At 41.9% G+C, this 20861-nt stretch overlaps 1 protein-coding gene across 3 annotated transcripts in view; it reads right to left on the bottom strand.

Annotated features, from left to right (window-relative positions):
• The window catches only part of DOCK8 (dedicator of cytokinesis 8), a 228872-nt gene that overhangs the window by 25257 nt on the left and 182754 nt on the right, over positions 1-20861 (bottom strand). For all 3 annotated transcript variants that reach the window (XM_007466761.1, XM_007466763.1, XM_007466762.1), the window contains 10 exons: positions 17791-17933; positions 15721-15903; positions 15258-15390; positions 14204-14291; positions 9269-9365; positions 6709-6843; positions 5495-5647; positions 4272-4430; positions 3562-3662; positions 2297-2489 (listed from right to left, as the gene is read on the bottom strand). In XM_007466761.1, coding sequence (XP_007466823.1) covers positions 2297-2489; positions 3562-3662; positions 4272-4430; positions 5495-5647; positions 6709-6843; positions 9269-9365; positions 14204-14291; positions 15258-15390; positions 15721-15903; positions 17791-17933 — 1385 coding nt within the window. The remainder of the gene's footprint in view (positions 1-2296; positions 2490-3561; positions 3663-4271; positions 4431-5494; positions 5648-6708; positions 6844-9268; positions 9366-14203; positions 14292-15257; positions 15391-15720; positions 15904-17790; positions 17934-20861) is intronic.

Below are 20861 nucleotides of genomic sequence, written 5' to 3' on the forward strand. Positions count from 1 at the left end.
TGTAGGGACAATGTGGAGTTTTCCTGTTGTTTCTAGAAGAACTATTCTACTCACCTTGGCATGACTTACTATAAGCAAATTAAAAGAAATTTATAAGCAATAGTAATGAAACAAGACAAGAGGTTGATATAATTCCACATTAAGTGTTAAACCCAGAGATTTCTGGTAATTGAAAGAGTAGCACTTATAATATTTATAATATTTATCCTTGCTAATATCGTATGGCCAAAATAAATTTTACAAAAAAGCAAATATGTCTAAAATTGATTTTTATACCTTTCTTCACTTTTATGTGATTCAAAATCAGACATGATTCAAAATCAGATATGATTTTTTTATGCTTTTTGGATAAGAATTAAATTATTCCTGAATTGAGAATAAAATTTGTTTGCTGAGAATAAAATGATAGAATAACTACTACTGTTACTGAAGACCATAAGAAAGGAGGAATTAGCGGTATGAGGCAATACCCAGGTTGCCTGGTGAAAAGTATTCAGGAAATCAGAAGCTCCTGGCTCTACCAGCAACAGGTTTTGTGCCTTACTCTATAAGCCTGGGAAAGCTACTTTGAACTGTCCTCTCTTTCTGGTTCACACAGCATCACTAAATTGTGTTGAAGAGCAACATTGAGAACAGAGCCTTTTATAAAAATCAGTCATGAAAATTCAAACAAGAATAATCCAAACACTTGTAAATGACTCTGTGAGTCTGGCTTGAAAAGGGCTTTCTTACTGTACTATATTGTTACAGGTTTCAGGGATTGTCATTTCTACAGAATATGCCTCTAAAAGTACTCGTAAACTTTTTTGTTTCCTCTAAAGACTGTTTTAAACTACTCAGCCAAAACAGTCCAAGTGGCCACTGAGCATCCCAGCCTGAACCAACTTTCAGGCACAGCAGACAATTTCCCTCTGCTAACTATGGGTAATATTCAGCTCATCCTAAGACAGTATTGATTCAGCCCTTTTTTTCCCTTCCCAGGTCAATTTGGTTCTTTCTTTCTTTTTTTTAAAATAAATTTATTTATTTTATTTATTTGTTTTTGGCTGTGTTGGGTCTTCGTTGCTGTGTGCAGCCTTTCTCTAGTTGTAGCGAGGGGGCTACTCTTTGTTGAAGTGTGCTTCTAATTGTCGTGGCTTCTCTTGTTGCGGAGCACAGGCTTTAGGGGCGCGGGCTTCAGCAGGTGTGGCTCGCGGGCTCGAGGATGCAGGCTCAGTAGTTGTGGCGCACGGGCTTAGTTGCTCTGTGGCATGATCTTCCCGGACCAGGGGTCGAACCCATGTGCCCTGCATTGGCAGGCGGATTCTTAACCACTGCGCCACCAGGGAAGTCCCAATCTGGTTCTTCCTTGATTTTAGATTAGCGAAGAGGATATTACAGAGTTGGGGAGTGTAATAAAAGGAATGGGCCCTGAGGGAAATAATTTCTCCAATATTTAGAAAAAATACTTTCACAGTTGTCAGTATACTGTGCCAACTACAAGTCTTTGAGAAAGGGTTTAAATAACCTTAGAAAAGTTGCTCTCTCAGTTTATCTGTGAAGTGGGAGTAATAATATCTTCTCTATCTGTCTGTTTCACTGGTTTATGGGGAAGGCCAAATGAAATCATGGACGTGAAAGTGTTTGGGAATGTCTAAAGTGCCTATTGACTCTACATTTATTGTAAACAATAATTTTTGGGGGGCTTCCCTGATGGCGCAGTGGTTGGGAATCCACCTGCCAATGCAGAGGACACAGGTTCGAGCCCTGGTCCGGGAGGATTCCACGTGCCGCAGAGCAACTAAGCCCGTGCGCCACAACTACTGAGCCCACGCGCCAAAACTACTGAAGCCCGCGTGCCTAGAGCCCGTGCTCCACAACAAGAGAAGCCACTGCAATGAGAAGCCCGTGCACCGCAACGAAGAGTAGCCTCCACTCACCACAACTGGAGAAAGCCGGTGCGCAGCAACGAAGACCCAACACAGCCAAAAATAAAAACAAATAAATAAATTAAAAAAAAATTTTTTTTAAAAACCCAAGATGGTAAAGCAATTAGAAGAGGCAAATTTAATACACTAAAGCAGGGTTTTTCAACCTTGGCATTATTGATGTTTGGGGCCAGATAATTCTTTGTGGTGGGAGCTATCCTATGCATTGTAGGGTGTTCAGCAGCATACCTGGTTTATACCTATTAACTGTCAGTAGCACCCACCTTCCCACCCTCAGTTGTAACAACCTAAAATGTCTTCAGAGACTGTCAAATGCCCCCAGTTGAGAACCACTGCGCTAAAGGAAAAGCTAAACTTGCCCCCCCCACCTGAAAGCTGACGCTGCCCACGGGCAGGTAGCTGTGGTCCTCCAACATGCTCAGATATTCAGCCACTAAGGCAGCTGCGTGCACCAGGCACATGGCAGCCTCTGTGTAGCACTTCCCCTTGGTGTGCTTCTCTGCCATGTTCTGGAGCCAGGTCAGCCGCAGGTCAGGAGATGTCTGGTAACTCTTGGCAATTCTAAAGATGGGTTGAGAAAGTTTCAAGGACAGCGGTTAGTGACAGTGTTTTTCTATTGTGCATGGCCAGTTTTTTTCCCATTAAGAGTTTTGCCTACATGTTCAGAGAATGAGAGAAGAGGCAAACATCTATGAGTCCAGCTTTTTTCATTCCATGTTTGGGGTGTGCAGGATGCCAAGAATGCTATGATTTAGTTAAAGATTTATGGGGGGAAAAACCCCTGATAAAATGATGCCTATTTGAATGGAGCTCTAGCAATTTTCTTCTTTTCTCGCAAAAAAATAACAGAAGACAAAAGTACTATCCTTGGGCTTCCCTGGTGGCACAGTGGTTAAGGATCCACCTGCCAATGCAGGGGACACGGGTTCGAGCCCTGGTCCGGAAAGATCCCACATGTCACGGAGCAACTAAGCCCGTGCGCCGCAACTACTGAGCCTGTGCTCTAGAGCCCGCGTGCCACAACTACTGAAACCCGCGTGCCTAGAGGCCGTGCTCCGCAAGAAGAGAAGCCACTGTGATGAGAAGCCTGTGCACCGCAATGAAGAGTAGCCCCCGCTTGTCACAACTAGAGAAAGCCCGCGTGCAGCAACGAGGACCCAATGCAGCCAAAAAAAAAAAAAAAGTACTATCCTGCTTATGACATCGCATCAGAACAATTTTGCCTTTGTAAGTAGTTTCTCCTAAAACAAGGACTATAAGACAAAATTTTAAATGACAGAGTAAAATATGATTTCTAAATAAAACTTACATGTATGTCTGAATATAAGTGAAAAAACATTTCAGAAATAATTCATGTAACAGGTGATAGTTCTTTTCTCTCATTCTATGGTAAGTAGAAAATAATTTCAAAAAATAAGTACCTCCCTTTAAATTAGGGAGATCTTTCTGAAAACGTGTACATGAATCAACACCCTCTGAATGGTGATTTTCTACCAATTTCTAAATACAGTTTTGGATGTCAGCCAAAACAGTGTACCCACATTTCCTGTGATCATTATATTAATAAGAACTTCATAGTGACAAAGCCTAGATCCTCAAGTGACACCCTTTTGATTTTACCAGAAAAGTTTACCTGTACATGAGATCCATAAGCATCTCAGGATCTTCCTGAAATTCCCTCATTTTCACTGTGTCATATAAGATGCTATTCAGATTGCAGAGAAGTTCTTCCACCTGCAAAAAAAAGTGTACACCCCAAACAGTCTCAGCTTCGTAGTCCATGGTTACAAGTTAGGATGCACTGAAAGTCCAAGGGGCAGCCATGGACAGGCTTCGCTAAGACAGGAGAGAGCACAGGTGAGGGGAGTCTAGACTGGATCCTCTTTGATCTCACCTTTGCAGGTCCAGGCACTTCCGAGGCCCAGATGTGAGTTGGCCCTTGGGATCCATGAATTAGTCCTGAATCATTATATTATCTTTCCTCTCCAGCACCTTCTTGGTTAAATTAGTTTGAACTAGTTTCAGTTATCTGCAACCTGAAAGCCCTCAACTGTACTCTAGAACATCAGAGCTTTTTATACCAAGTAGGAGGCAGCTTAGGACCTCAGCTTAGATTCCATCTAATATATATCATAATACGTTATATAATTATCTGTATCATATGACATAATTATAATATATATATTTCACAAAAATTATATAATCCATAACTATATATGTTATATAATATATTATATGGAATTATATATTACCGATATATACATATGCACATATATATGTATGTATACACACACACGAGTTTATAGCTGGCTGATCACAGACAAGGCACGCTCCTCAGTCTACCTGCATGGGGAAAGGAGTGGTCTGCATATCTGTGTCCTCTTCCGCATAGGCCAAAATTGTCCTCAAGGATCTTCTCAGGTACTCCTCATTAAAGTCTGGTGCTTTTCCCACCAAAGATGCCAGAGACATGGTGACTTGCATCTTTACTCTTGCAAAGTTCTGAGTCAGGAAAAAATAATGATGGAACAAATAAGAGGCACTCAGCTAGTAGATAATTGAAGGCAGTAGAGCCAGATACCAATAACTCTCCGGTGTTTCTTTAACCCAGTCTCAATCATTTCCTTTTTTTCCCAGTGAAATATGAGCTATACTTCGCTCAAGACTCATACTGTTGTTTAACTGGTTTAAGTGGCTATTGCCCTGACATAAATCTGTCAGTTCCCTTTAAGTTTTCATTGAGGACCTGGCCAGCTCCGTGCAGCAAGGCTGGAAGGTTCCTACAGAGTTGGGTCACAGGATGTCTCCCTTTGTGTCAAGATTCCTCTTCTTGGAACTTTATTTAAACTGTAAAGAGGAACAGGATTTATGTGGGCAAGATTTCTGAGATTTCTGGATTCTGGGTAGGCAGCAACTTTGTTTCTCCTTTCCTTCTAGGCCCATGGAAAACTATGGCTATTCCAAGGGCCTCTGGCCTCTGAGGAATGTCCTGAAGGCTTTTAAATAGTTATACCTAATACATTCTGAGGGCCCTGCCTTTCTTCCATGGGCCAAGTTATCGTTTCATATCAGTTGAGCATGCTCATTAATGTGACTACAAATGTAAATTCCAAAAGAACATACTAAAATCTAGACAAACTAAGACTGTGCTGTAATAAAGCTGAATTCCAAAGGCTGCTAAGCTTCAATTAACACTCAGGTGTGGATGATAGCTATCATTGCAAATTCTCTTCCACAGTTCATTCTGGTAACAATCAGATTTCAGAAACAGGGCAAACTCTTCTGAAGTCCTAATTCTGTTGTATTTTTTTCCCCCACAGATGACAACCTTGAATCTACACATATTTGTTCATTTCTTATTGAAACACACGGATGGAAACCACTGCATTCATCAATCTTAATAATTTACTTCTAGAAGCAAAGTCAAACTAAAGCTGCTATCCATCTACATGCCCAACTGTTTCCTTCCTACGTGGCAGAAGTCAACTGCAATAGTGCACACTTTTCCTCCCCCAGGGCTTTGCATTGACTCTCTCTGCTGATTCTGGGTCGCCCTGGGCGCTTACGCCGGTGGCTCCAAAGCTGAACCTCATGAGGAGGTAGAGAGTGGCGCAGGCTTGGCTCCGGGCGACGTCCATGCTGCTGCCGCAGTGATGCAGCACTCGCTGACACAGGTCCGCGCACTGATCCACTTCCTCCTCAAACAGCAAGTCGCCGAACTAGGAGAGACACAGGGGCCATAAGACGTCACTTGGCACGATCGTACGCTTTCTGGACTGGATGCCTGTTGAAATATGGAAATGGCTGCTTGGACAAGCAAAAAGCCCACAAGAATTAATGCGCTGCTCCATACAGATGACGAGTTACTTGAATCAGAAGATGAAGTGAAGCAACGGAGTCGACTTAAGATCTCATTATGAACTGCTCAGCTAAGATCAGGGCTGCGTGATTAGCCGCACGGTTAGCCAGGCTGCCTTCCCTGCTGGAGTCCCAACTCTGAAGGAGTTAGCCTGAGTTTACTGGGTTCCCTGGAAATGACTGGTGACTGAGAAAGAGCAAATGATCCTGACGGGTGAGAGCAGAGGGATTCCACTTTATTTTCTTTTCCTTTCCCACCCACCCTCCACGGCCCACCCTCCACGGACATGCAGATCTTAGTTCCCCGACCAGGGATCGAACACACACCCCCTTCAGTGGAAGCGCAGAGTCTTAACCACTGGACTGCCAGGGAAAGTCCCGGGATTCCACTTTCTAAATGTAAAAGATCCCAGATAGAAGGCATCAACCGAGATTTTCAATAAAGGGGGAGATAGGAATCTGCAATAGACTGTTTTACCTCAGGAAAATCTATATTCTTCAGGCTATGAGAAATGTATTTCTAAACCTTCTGCATTTTATGACATGACATTTTGTAAGATTTACGAATGGGAGTCATGTATAGGAATTGAATCTCACTCAGATAAGGTACTAAAGAAAAAGGGTGAAAAACAAAGTTGCTCAACTGATTTCCACTCTCGTGTCTTCAGTGAGTGGCCATTTCAAATTTCTATAGTTGGGCCCACATTTCTAGTGTGAGAGGCACTGTTTTTCCTCTTCATGGTGAGTCCTGTAGAATCTGTGTACCTGCTTCCTTCCTAATGAGACTTAAGACCTTTACCGCAGTGTCACTTAACACAGTGGTCTGTGGGTTTTGGTGCACCTGAAGCAAGAAACGTGAAGCTAGATTGATGGGAATCTTAACTCTTTTTTAAGAGTAAGAAAGCAAGTGTCCCATGTTTACCTTGGCAATGAGAGCACGGAGTGTCGCGAAGCAGTGAGTCAGGTAGGTGGTGCTCTGATCACAGCTCAGAGAATTCACCAGGACCCTTAGCACGCCTCCCAGCAGGCTGTCTTTACAGTCCAGAGCTGAGCTTGCCTGGGGGAACAGAACAGCATCGATGATTCCCTGTGCTGTGCCCATGAACTGAGGGGGAAGACACAGGTGGGTGCTCTTGGCAATTAGCACACTTTTCCTCCCCCAGGGCTTCGCATTGACTCTCTCTGCTGATTCTGGGTCGCCCTGGGCGCTTACGCCGGTGGCTCCAAAGCTGAACCTCATGAGGAGGTAGAGAGTGGCGCAGGCTTGGCTCCGGGATGCTGATGTTTCATCTCTCTCCGTCTATGATCTTAAGGGTTTGGGAAAGCACCCCGTATATCGTCCACTACCAGGCGAGCTGAAGACCTATTTCCAACTGATTTGGGATTTATGCCTAATTCTGGGCTGCTAAACCAAGTTATAAGGTACACCTTCCCCCAATCCTGGGCAACAGCTTTTGGAATGTTCTTTCCTTGTATACAAGGCACAGCTTTTCTTGTGGGCTTTCAAACCACAATTGTGGGCTTCCCATTACACTAGGGGCTGCTTGTGGCAGTGACGTTTCTAAATAGAAGCTTATTTATCAGCTGCAGCAGGACTAATGCCCCCAAAATCAATGATAAATAAGTTTCAGCTTCCTTTGAAAACTGTAAATACATTTTGAGGACTGGGGTTAAGAATATAGCACTCAAAGCAGTATTGTATAAAGATATAATCAACATGATGCCAAGTATTTTTTTTTTTTTTTTTTTTTTTGGTTCGGGGGCCTCTCACTGTTGTGGCCTCTCCCGTTGCGGAGCACAGGCTCCGGACGCGCAGGCTCAGCGGCCATGGTAAAGCTTTTGAAAAGCTTCAAATACTTTAAATACTCTTACTCTTTGATCCAGTAATTCAACTTATTGGAAATATTCTTTGGGAAACAGAAATAGACAAAAGAATTCAAAGATAAAGTTTAGCTGTAGTTGGAAAAACAGTAAACAAGCTAATAAATACGTAACAACAGCAGAGGTTTTTGGGGGAAAACCTGTAGAAATAATGGGATCTACAATAGATAGATTGATCCCAGTTATGGACAGACTGGAGAAACAGGCTGTCAGGACCAGGAAATTTGAGAGGCTGGATAAAATGAATGACATCCCCACCCCCTCCACACTACCAGAGAACAATCCCTTCTCCACCCCCACAGGACACAGGAAGTCTATCCTCTGTAAAAACTGAATGAGAGATGTTCCAAACTCAGGAACACCACAGAACAGAGAGAGATGGTGGCATGAAACAGGATGAATGGGTTTACATTTTAAGTTGAGTTGATGACCCCAGCCCCCTCCTCCCACTGAGGTCTCAGAGCCCCAGTGGCCAGGTATGTTCTGCCTATATTTGAAATTAGAAAATCTTTTCTGGGAGAATGTCAACTGCCCAGAGAAAATTCTACAGATAAAAGCATTCCAAGTTTTTTTTTTTTTTTTTTTTTTGTGGTACGCGGGCCTCTCACTGTTGTGGCCCCTCGCATTGCGGAGCACAGGCTCCAGACGCGCAGGCTCAGCGGCCATGGCTCACGGGCCCAGATGCTCCGTGGCATGTGGGATCCTCCCGGACTGGGGCACGAACCCGTGTCCCCTGCATCGGCAGGCGGACTCTCAACCACTGCGCCACCAGGGAAGCCCGATGCCAAGTATTTGATACCAAGTATTTATCAAAGGTACCATATACTTTTGGTCTTTATTTTTGTACAATAATCACTTTTTAAAAGATAACTTAAAAGTTGGATTACTAAGTTCAACTATGTTTCGACAATATTTCTTCTTCTAGCCCTCTAATAAATGATTTTTCATTGGAAACATGTAAGGACTCATTTTTCAGGTTAACTGAAAACCCATTATTACCTAGATGTCTTGAGAATTTCTGGAAGCATTCACTTAGAAAATGAAATTAGTATGGTGAATTGTATTACTATAAAATTCACATTGATATAACACTTTTCTACAGCAGGGATGGCAAATTCATGGTACAAATGATTTTTCTTCACTAATTTGTGTCCAAAACAGACATTAATCACACTTAGCACTCCTTTTACCTAGCCCAGTCATAATCTTAGCTCCCATACAGACATCAACTATAATTCAAATGGAGTTGACCTATCAAAAAAAACCCCTACCACCCCTATTCTAGACACTGAACTGTAAGCCCACCACCCACATTATAAACTTTGCACATGCGCAGGCAGATTTAACTACGAGAGTCAGTCTGTCAAGCACCTAACTCTTTCCAAGCAAGCTTCAAGTCAATGAATCCAGAAGGATGTTCGGTAAGTATCTCTGGAATTTGTAAGGTGCACACTATTGTAAATGGTAAACTTCCCAACTTCATTTAAACAAAAAGCATTTCATATCACGTTTATTTCTTTCACAATTTTCTATAAAGAATTCCTTATTAAATTCTAGTAAACATATTCACGTTGAATAGATCAGTTGTTTGTTGTCCTCACCTGGATAATGTTTTCCTGCATATCCAGGATGATTAAATTTGCTTCGGTAGCTAGATTGCCACTGATCAAGGCTTCTTGATCTAACTCTGCTTTTGTTCTAAGAAACAAAAAGAGGTCAAATTAAAGTGCCTATCAAATCTGGCCATTTCCCAATGATGGTAATCTATATTCCAAGTGTAAAGAAATCTTCTGAAGAGTCAATCTTGAAGTGAAAACAAAGCAGCCGGTTACTGGTAACTAAGGAATACAGGTGCCTTCTGTAATTGGTGTCTGGTTAAAAAGGCTTTCTAGGTAAAGTCTCCAGGCCATCCCCATCCCCCCTATTATGAATAATGATAATTATAAAAATAACAAAAAGGGTAAAAAAGCAATTATTGGTTATTACTAGCAATTAGGTCAGCCAAGCAGATTGGTGCTTAAAGCTTCAGGGTCGGGCTTCCCTGGAGGCGCAGTGGTTGAGAGTCTGCCTGCTGATGCAGGGGGCACGGGTTCATGCCCCACTCTGGGAAGATCCCACATGCTGCAGAGCGGCTGGGCCTGTGAGCCATGGCCGCTGAGCCTGCGCATCCGGAGCCTGTGCTCCGCAACGGGAGAGGCCACAACAGTGAGAGGCCTGCGTACCGCAAAAAACCCCACAAACCTTCAGGGTCATTCTTGCGTTTCACCCATGAGAACCATCTCCTGATCTGAGCCAAGAAGCCTCGGCAACAAGCTAGAGGAGGTGAGACTGGGTGTGATGTGAATTTGGCTAATCGCGATGCTGCTTGATTAGGAAAGGATGATGTTTCAGAACTGGGTCAGGGAAGAGTCAGTGTCTTGACTTTCCAAAGACTGCCTTGGGGTTGCACAGTCAAGTATGGGCCTTTTGTCCTTTTCCAATGGGAAGCAAGGTTGCATTCTTGTGGGGCAGGCCATCTAACATCCTGCTGGACGTCAGTGATTATTACCCACGAGGGAATGGGAAATTATCTGGTGCTGCTTCTCTATTAGGTTCCTTTTTAAAGAATCAGAACATTTTATGCATTAATTTATCCATTCTCATAAAATCCAAGTGAAGCTGGAAAGAGACATTTTGTATCTCCTAAATATAGTGGCCAGGAAAGGAAAGTGTGAAGAATTAACTTTCCCAAGATGTCCCAGTGGCCAACGTGTTGCCATAGGGGTTGGGGCATCCTGATATGAGCTCAAAACTCTTGGTCCGGGATAATCACTTAGCTGTGCTTGAGTCCCCTTCACCCAATGATGGGGGCATTGCTATGGCTTACATGCCATCAAGGGCTCAGAATAAATATTTCCCTGCATAATTTTATTTATTTATTTTATTTTAATTTAATTTTAATTTTTACTTTTGGTTGTGTTGGATCTTCGCTGCTCTGTGTGGGCTTTCTCTAGTTGTGGCGAGCGGGGGCAACTCTTCATTGCAGTGCACGGGCTTCTCATTGTGGTGGCTTCTCTTGTTGCGGAGCATGGGCTCTAGGCGTGCGGGCTTCAGTAGTTGTGGCGTGTGGGCTCAGTAGTTGTGGCTCACGGGCTGTAGAGCGCAGGCTCAGTAGTTGTGGTGCGTGGGCTTAGCTGCTCCTTGGCACATGGGATCTTCCCAGACCAGGGATCGAATTCGTGTCCCCTGCATCGGCAAGCGGATTCTTATCTGCTGCACCACCAGGGAAGTCCCTTCCCTGCGTTTTAAATGTTTTCACTATGGAAAACAGTATGGAGGTTCCTTAAAAGACGAAAAGTAGAACTACCATACAACCCAGCAATCCCACTACTGGGCATATACCCTGAGAAAACCATAATTCAAAAAGAGTCATGTTCACAATGTTCACTGCAGCTCTATTTACAATAGCCAGGACATGGAAGCAACCTAGGTGTCCATCAACAGATGAATGGATAAAGAAGATGTGGCACATATATACAATGGGATATCACTCAGCCATAAAAAGAAACAAAATTGAGTTATTTGTAGTGAGGTGGATGGACCTAGAGTCTGTCATACAGAGTGATGTAAGTCAGAAAGAGAAAAACAAATACCGTATGCTAACACATATATATGGAATCTAAAAAAAAAAAATGGTCATGAAGACCCTAGGGGAAGGATGGGAATAAAGATGCAGACCTACTAGAGAATGGACTTGAGGACACGGGGAGGGGGAAGGGTAAGCTGGGACAAAGTGAGAGAGCGGCACGGACATATATACACTACCAAATGTAAAACCGATAGCTAGTGGGAAGCAGCCGCATAGCACAGGGAGATCAACTTGGTGCTTTGTGACCACCTAGAGGGGTGGGATAGAGAGGGTGCGATGGAGACGCAAGAGGGAGGGGATATGGGGATATATGTATACATATAGCTGATTCACTTTGTTATAAAGCAGAAACTAACACACCATTGTAAAGCAATTATACTCCAATAAAGATGTTAAAAAATTTTTTAAAAATGTTTTCACACTTAGGATAGGCTCTGTGGTCCCAAGCTGCTCTACATTTTGTCCTCATTCTCCAAATGATAATATTTGTGTAAAATAAGTGAGATTTAAAAGCTACTTTTTATTAATTTACTGGACGTTTAGATTTAGAGCAAAGCTATCCAAAAGAAACATAATGTGGGCCACATGTGTCATTTTCTATTTCGTAGTAGCCACACCAGAAAGAGCCAAAAGAAACAGGTGAAATTAATGTTAATATATTTTATTTAACCCAATATATCAAAAAATAGTCAATGTGTAATCACAATAAAACTTACTAATGAGATATTTTACATTCTTTTATTTGTGCTAAGTTCAAAATCGGGCATGTATTTTTCACTTATAGTACTACCTTGGCTATTGTACTGGACAGTGCAGATCTAGAGTGACCTAATCTGGATTTTTTTTTCCCCAAATTTTTTAATTGTGGTAAAATATACATAACACAAAATTTACCACCTTAACCATTTTTAAGTGTACAGTTAAGTACATTCATATTTGTTGTGCAACCATCACCACTACTAATTTGATTTTTAAAAAGCCATTTTTTTAAAACGATGGTTCTCAAATTTGACTACACAAGAAACACCTAGGGAGTTTCACCACATACTGATTTCTGAATCCTGCTGCTGGAGATTCCAAACTAACTGTCCTGGGGTACACCTGGGCACTGGGAGATTGTAAAAGCTCCCCAGGTGATTTTAATGTACAGCCCAGGCTGAATATGACTGCTCTAAAAGAAACAGAGCCAAAATAATTGAAAAGTGATCCGAAAGAAAAAGGTGAAAGACACCACTATTATAATTACAAAAGTTTTCCAAATAGCTTAATTTAGCAGTTACAATTTTACTATATTTTCTCTTTTTAAAAAATCACCCCTGAAGATGATCAGAGGAGAATCATTAGCTCTGATTATGAGCAGTCCATCCTGTAGCTCAGGGCTGAGACTTGACCTGGAGGGGTTTGGTGCACCCTGCATGGAAAGTCTCAGTATTATGTTGTTTCTGCAGCAAATGGGAAAGGTTTCCCCAAACATCCACTCACACAGCCCAGGCAAACATGCTTTGTTAAGCTCTTCTTTTAATCTCATGGCCTAACCACCCAAGCAGTTCTGTGGCAACTAACTACATACAATATTTCTTTAATTTTTGGGGTGCGGGGGGCGGGTTTCATTGCCTGAACTAGAACTTATGCACTCTCAGAACCAATATCTTATAAATCAGTTCAGGGAACTTAGAACAAGCATAAAATACCCAAACCAAATGGATATTATTCATAAGACCAACAACTGGGCTGTGCAAGTAACACATACAATAAAAATATTTACCTCCTTAATGTTTTAAAATAAATTTGACTCCCAAAAGTCCCATAAGTGAGCCAGAATGATTCATTCTTGTGGTAACAACCAAGACAGTAACATATTTATTTACAAAACAACATTGCTACTCAAGTCTGCCCCATCTCCCACCCCTCCTTATGATGGGTGCTTTATATACCATGGGGATACCCTACTTATGCCTTGTCGTATGTGTGTGTGTGTGGGTGGGTGTCTTTAGCCATATAATGTTTTGTCAGTGAACCCTAGGATTCATTAGGCTACCTGTTGCTAAGAGGAGCAGCTGTTATGTGCTATCTATTCAATTTCATTTTAGCACTCATATGTCCAAATTGTTGCACATATAGCAATATGTATATAGCATATATTGCAATCCAAGCAGGATTTCTCTTCTTTCATTTCATTTTAGCATTGTTTTCTGATAATACATCATAATACACATCCATTGTAGGACACACAGCAAAGTATAAAAAGGAAAACATCATTTACACATATTCTCAACACCCAAAGAAAACCATGGTTAATGTTTTGGTAAATTTCCCTCCAGTCTTTTAAAAAATGTATTTACTATGTGTAGCTGGAGGTTTAAGATTTTACTCTAAAAACAAGTATCTGTTCTGCTTTGTTCACTTAACATTATATCATAAGCATTTCCCATATCATTAAAATGATTTGAAAACATTTAAATGCCAATCTAATATTTCATTACATATTTCCCTATCCTTAAGCATTAAGAATGTTCCAGGTTTTTTTTACAATTTTATGTAATGCTGACATAAATGTCCCTGAATATACATCTTTGTACACATTTCTGGAGTGTAAATATGGATTGAAATGATGTGGTCCTGGGTACCCTGTCCTGCCTCATCAGCAGCTTTTCTTAAGCTAGCTGAGATTGCTAAATATTAGTTTTCTTTAAATGCTTATCAGTGTGATAAATATTTAAGGGCTGGAAATCATAACTCTTTATATCTTTGATTATCCTGGGTCCCTGGATGAACTGAATTTACACAGATCATGATGTTTCATTTTCTTACCCTTGGAAGGATGTAGTTGTTTCAGTAATACAAGTAGCCTGGGAAAAATAGTTTTGAACTTTAGGTAAAAGTAGCACAATGTTGCTGAGTGACTTACTTATCTAGCTTCTCATTAGCTTGCCGCCAATGTGTCTGCTCTTTCCTCCATCTCAAATTTTCATTTAGGCCTGGAAATCGGTCATTCCCTAGGAGTTAAGAAATGCACGACAGGAATTTGATTAGCAGTAGCAAGATAACCAGAAGTTCCGTAACAAGCTCAACTGAGAGGACTCAGCATCACTTCTCTGGCTAATTAGAATCCATGCTGGGTGCTGGTGGGAGACAAAGCCCACAACCAAGTCTGGGCTGACCTGCTCTTTGATTGACAGGCTAGAGCTTAGAAGAACACCTGCCCTTCTGGAGTGTCAGCAAGCACATTTCTCATGAACACAGGGTTCCGGTGAAATTGGGGGTTCTCCCTGAATTATTGAAAAGGAGAGTGTTTGTGTTGAATGAGGGTGTCCAACCACCACTGAAAAAGCTTGTCTCCTTCCAAGTTCCCTACCATGGTGTCCCACTGCTAGAAGGAGCTGTCAGTCTGTTTTTCTTGAGCACAGTGAATAAGACTGAGGGTGCCTGAACACTTCACTCTATCCTACAGAGAAGAGCTCAGCTTTTTGGAGATCATTCCTAATGTGGTGAGATCCCTGGAGGACTGGCACACTCTGAGACCGTTGCAAGGATTGGATCCATTCTAATAGTGCCCTGCATGATTTGAGAAGATTATCTTGGAACCAGAACTATCCAGTAGAACTATCTACATAGACTATTCAAATATCCCGGGGAGAAGTGTCAGCCTTGAGGGAGACACCATTAATCTCATCCTATGACTCACATTCTTGGACGGGACCTTTTACCACCAACAAGTTTGAAACAGAAGATGCCATTTGAGGACATTTCCAGGGTTCTTGTGATCTCAGGAAAGGAGCTTTCCCTTAGAGGAATGGGGCTAACATCACATACATCTTGCACAGAATCCCAGAAGCTGCTCGTCTCTATTACCATAACGTCTTAAGAAAGTGATGGTGTCTACTCATCATGTGGGGAGGACACTCCTTCCCACAAAGGGTACAAAGCTCTGCTGACAGCAGGGAAGGGCCGATCCAACACACCTGGAGCCCGGCAGCGCCGCATCATCTCCCCTCTGGCCCCTTCCCCACGGAGCAAAGCCTCTTCCAGCCTGGCCTTGACATCCCTCGACTTCTGCAGAACTTGGGTACTGACTCTGTCAGAACTCTGTTTTCCCTGGATCGGACAGAAGCAGGAGGACATTAAGTTCGGTTAGATCTCTGCTCATGGGGAGAATACTAAAGACAGAACACTTCATGGTGACATCAGCCAGTTTGGACATGTGCTACACAGACACGCCCCAAAGGCTGAAATCCTGTTAACGGGACTGAGGTTCTCTCTGCAGAAGGAAGAGATCCTTTGCCAGTGGAATTATCATAGCTAGATAGGTTATGGATATACAAATAGGCTATGGACTTTAATACAGAAATAAGACAAAGTTAAGGATGCCCCCACTGCCCAAACAGAGGGGAACAGTGACAAGACAGGATAGAACTTGAGCAATACCTTGTATTCAAAACATGAGACACAGATGAAAAGGAGATCTAAAATCCTGTTTAGTTGCATTGATGGCAGGTCAGCAATCCACTTCCTAAGGAGGCTCTGATCGGCATTTTTCATGATCCAGAGGAAGCAAATCATGAGGTTTCGGGTCGTGTCGGCATTCAGCATGTTGTACTGCTTGTAGGGCTGGAAGCAGGCAGATTGGGAGATTGAAGTAGGGCAAGAGGCCGAGCAGCAGACACATTGAAAGGGATGCTATTTCCTAAGACACAGTAACGGTACTTTTCCTTGACGGGGATGTTTCTGGGAGCTCTGCAATTCCTCCAGCCAGGGAGGCTGTGTTCTTTTGAGCTGGGCGGCTTTGCAAAGGGGCTGGCCCGGGGCAGTATTCTAACCAGGCTTTCAGCCAGGGCACCCTCTGTTGCAGGAGCAGTGTGGTCTGGTGGTCTGCCCTGGACCTTGACCATGCCCTCCCCCAACCCAATCTCAGTGATACACAGGGCCTTGCCAGCTGTGAGATCTTCAAGCATTATATTTCTCCTTCAAGCTGGCGACTGCAGGGTTGGACTTATAGCAGAGAACTACCCTGGCTGGTTTCCCGAAATACCCTAACTGTTCAAGATTTAGCTTCTTTGTCAGAGTCCAAAGTATAAGGGTCGTGAACTACTCAGCAGATTAATCAAGTGCATAATTCAGTGGAGGCCTCTGTAATGGGACTTTAACCACAATTTATGCTCTCCTGGGGGGGAGGTGTAGGGGCTCAGGCTGTCTGCTTTCATACTTTGGCTGCAGTGTTCATTTCAGAGTGCTGAGCACACTTTCTGTCACTCATCCAATCAACACAAAGGACAATATGTGATTCACGTGGCATAGCTAACATCCAACGGAATGTAGTGGTGAAGCTGCAGTGAGGTATTAGTTCATATGTGAGGGGAATGGCAGGTCTGGATGGGAATGATAGGCCTTATGAAATTAGTTTAGTTTTTCTGAGTCTGGCCACAAGAAGAAGTGAAATCTTTAGATGTATTGAATATACACAAATATTATAACTTCATAGGAAATAACTTCTAAGAGGTGAAGGTTCTTGGGCTTTTGAGTTTCTCTGTTGGAGACAACAATGTAAAAGGCACACACCACCTCAGGCAGCTAACTTAGAAGGTAGGAAGGTGGAGGAGGTCATAAAACACACCATATTTATTCAACCGTAGGATGACTGATGTCAACCCTCCAGTGTTTCTTTTCTCTTTTTTTAACTCCTGTCCTTCAACTCTCATGGGGGTGTGTGGGGAATGGGGGAGTGCTGGAGGGAAGAGAAGAAAGTCACCCAGCAAAGCAGAATTAGGTTGAGAGGCTGCCTTCCCAGGAAAGAACTGAGCTGAGTTCTCTGCAGATATGAACGCTACACTGAAATGCAAAGTTAAATTAAGCTGGAGGATGCAGCGCTGTCTTGACAAAAGGATCGTCAGAGCTCAGCAGGGAACAGAGGTAGATCCCACCTCAAGTGAATCAGAGGTTGTATTCCTGCACGAGCCCATCTTCAAGCCCATAGCGTCTGTGCAAAAGGACAGAGCAAAACAACTCTGTTTAGGCTCTCTGGGGACCTAGAAAAGCTGAAGAAGCTTAAGACACACCCTACCAAGTGACCGGCCTCCTTCAATCTTTTTTTTAAGGCAGACACAGAATGAATAATATATGCATAGAATAAACACAGTGCCAGCCTCCCACCTGAGGGAGCCTTGGTTTGATCTCCTTTGCAATATCTCAGGTTTTCCAAGTTCACCTTTCTTGGTTTTCTGAGCCTTGAACTTAGCACCATTGAAACTGCCTGAATTTGACCTGTGAGTCTCTTGCTGTCGCCAGAACCCTGCCTGACTGTGTGCTGCCTCAACTGTGCCATTTCCCTTTTCAACTGCTAGCTTCACAATGATTACTTCTAGCGTGAAGCAATGAGGCAGAAATCTCACTGCCTGCTCTATGCTGGGTTCTGGTGGGTGAATTTAGGAACAAGCCCATTAAAGAATGGGAAAAGACACAAAATGAAAAATAAACGGGAGAAATTGTGCACCAACATACCAGGGAAGACAGCATTGTTCCACTTGTCTTCAAAGTAAAATTCCCAGCTATGGCTAGTGCCACATTCTGGTTAATTGCACTGGTCCCTTCTTGCTCTTCATCTGAGCCATTGGTACGATTTTTTCCACTGCGGGCATCTGCAGCTGCAATTAAAATACTATTGGTCTTACCATATGATTCAGCAATCATGTTCCTTGGTATTTACCCAAAGGACTTGAAAACTTATGTCCACACAAAAATCTGCACATGGATGCTTACAGCAGCTTTATTCATAACTGCCACAACTTGGAAACAACCAAGATGTCCTTCAGTAGGTGAATGGATGAATAAACTGTGGCACATCCAGACAATGTGATAAAAAGAAATGAGCTCTTAAGCCATGAAAAGGCGAGGAGGAAACTTAAACGCATATTAATAAGTGAAAGAAGCCCATCTGAAAAGGCTGCATACTGTGTGATTCCAACTACACGACATTCTGGAAAAGGCGAGACTATGGAGACAGTAAAAAGTTCAGTGGTTGCCAGGGGTTGGGGGAAGGGAGGGATGAATAGGCAGAGCACAGAAGAATTTTAGGGCAGAGAAACTAATTTGTATGATACTACAATGCTGGATACATATCATTATACATTTGTCCAAACCCTTAGAATGTACAACACCAAGAGTGAAACCTAATGTAAATTATGAATTTTGGGTGATTATGATGTCTCAATGTAGGTTTATCTATTGTAACAAATGCACCCCTCTGGCGGGGGATGCTGATAATGGGGAGGCTGTGCATGTGTGCAGGCAGGGGGTGTATGGGAAACCTCTGTACCTTCCTCTCAGTTTTGCTATAAACCCAAAACTGCTCTAAAAAATAAAGTCTTAAAAAAATCTTTCTTGCCAACAAGCCAAAGATGGTATTACCCTATGTTCCCTACCCACTGCCCCATGTGTGACTGATACTTAGTTACTAAAGTCAGCACAGTAATTTTAAACCTGAAATTTAGCATTATTTATCTGCTATAGGAAAATAGCATCTATTTATCATCTATTTATTCCTGTTTAGCATCTATAGGAAAAAGTAGGCAGTCTAATAAAAGAGAGAACATGTCCAGCACAAGATTAGGCTAGAAGTTAATTTTTCAAACAAAAAAAATCTCAAAGCTTTCGTAACACTTTTCTATGATATTTTTACTTCATTCGTATATTTCAAATAATGACCAAATAGAAAGGAACCTATAATTACAGAATTAAACAGTACATTATAGAATAACAAGCTATTATCACAAATTCAGCAATAATTTATTAAATTTTGAATGTCTGAAAGGAATGTTAATTTATTGTATCCATGTAATATAGATGTATCTATATTTATACATAGGTCTAGATGTATGCAAACAAAATAAGGACCCACCATTTAAAAGGCTCGTTTTAAGACCATTATGAATCATACACACAGAAAGTATTAATATTTGTTTAAGCAGTTTTGAGAAAAGTGTGTTAAAACACGTAAGACTGATCCATTAAAAACTTGTAATTTTATTAGACCTGTCAACATTATAGTATTTTGACTTTCAATTTTTCATAAAAACTAGTGTCAACAGTATTTTCACCTGCCAAGCTTATAAAAACAGAACTCAATTTTTAAAAATAATAATTCACTATTGTTTTTAAGTCAGTGGAGTTTTTAAACAAATGGTGAAATGAAGAGCATGTGGCAATTATTCAAGACCTGATAACTTTATCAGGATTAATTTCAGCATACGTTCTCATTTCCCCTAAATGTGCATAGGGTCATGGTTACAAGACAAGGAGAGGAGAGGATAGAAACAGTTGCTGCCAAAATGCTTTTATAGAAGTTCTCTCATTTCATCTTTATCACAACCCTAAGATATAGGCATTGTTATCACATTTTTACAACCGAGGAACGGAAGGGAAGGCATTAAAAGGCTGAGGAACTTTCCAACGGTCATATATAGTAATAAATAGGCTGTAATTTGAATTCAGTTGTATCTTTTTAAAAAAATATACTATATCCTTATTAGTTTATCAATCGAAAGGTTTCATATGTAACAGATGCACTATATTACCTCTAATAATAGAATACTTACACTGTTTTCCCACTGTCAGCTACATCATGGCTATAAAGTTCAGTGCATACGTAAAGAAACCATTGAGACTTAAAAGGCTCAAAGACCAAGTGCTCAGAAGTTTTGATCCCAAGTCACTGATCTGGAAAATTCTAATCAACAAGGAAGCTTAGGATAATGCATGCTAATGTGATTCCCTGCTTTGGGAACAAACAAATCACAGGTCTTCAAGTGAAACTTTCTTGAAAGGTCCAGGCAAAATCCTAGAAATGGTCTGCAAGTCACCTGCCATGCTCTGAACTGCATCTTTAAATCTTGAAGACACCTCTGTTCTCTGTTTGCCCTCCAGTCAGGCACTGCTACAGGAAGCTCCACGCACCTCACCCTGCAGCCGGCTCATCTCTTGTGCCAAGCTTGCTTCTGTAATTTCCCTGCCCATTTTTTCCTCATTTTATGAGCACAAGGATTTTAGAAATAATTTAGTCACAGGACACTTTGCATTTGGAGGAAGAAAACATGGATGGTTCTAAGATTCCGAGCATGATTGCTTCCAAGGATGCTGGGCTCAATAAGCATTCCTTGGGATCCTTCCTCAGTTGAGAGAACAAGCCAGGTAATTTTTAAGAACTTCCCTTTGCTGAGGAAAAAGCAAGAACCACTCTGAAGTGGCCAGAATTGTGTGTGTGTGTGTGTGTTGTGGGGAGGGTAGGCAGATTGGCTTGTCTTTCTAAGGTCTCAGGTAAGATGCTCTTTTTTGGGAGAGGGTAGTTTTGTTTGTCTACATTCCCTAATCCACACAGTAACATGCAAATAAACCCAGGAGGTACACAAAGGCCTTTCAGACAATCTATCCTTTCCTCTTGTGGCCAAGTGGGAGATACTGACTTTCAACCTTAGAATGAGCCTCTTAGTGCCAAAGGCAAAATTCCTCTGCCGTGGCAGAATCTCCTAAGAGTGTCAGACACCATGCCTTTTTTTTTTTTTTTTTTTTTTTTTTGT

The sequence above is a fragment of the Lipotes vexillifer genome, unplaced genomic scaffold, assembly GCF_000442215.2.
Source record: "Lipotes vexillifer unplaced genomic scaffold, Lipotes_vexillifer_v1.1 scaffold948, whole genome shotgun sequence".
In the NCBI taxonomy this organism is placed as follows: domain Eukaryota; kingdom Metazoa; phylum Chordata; class Mammalia; order Artiodactyla; family Lipotidae; genus Lipotes; species Lipotes vexillifer.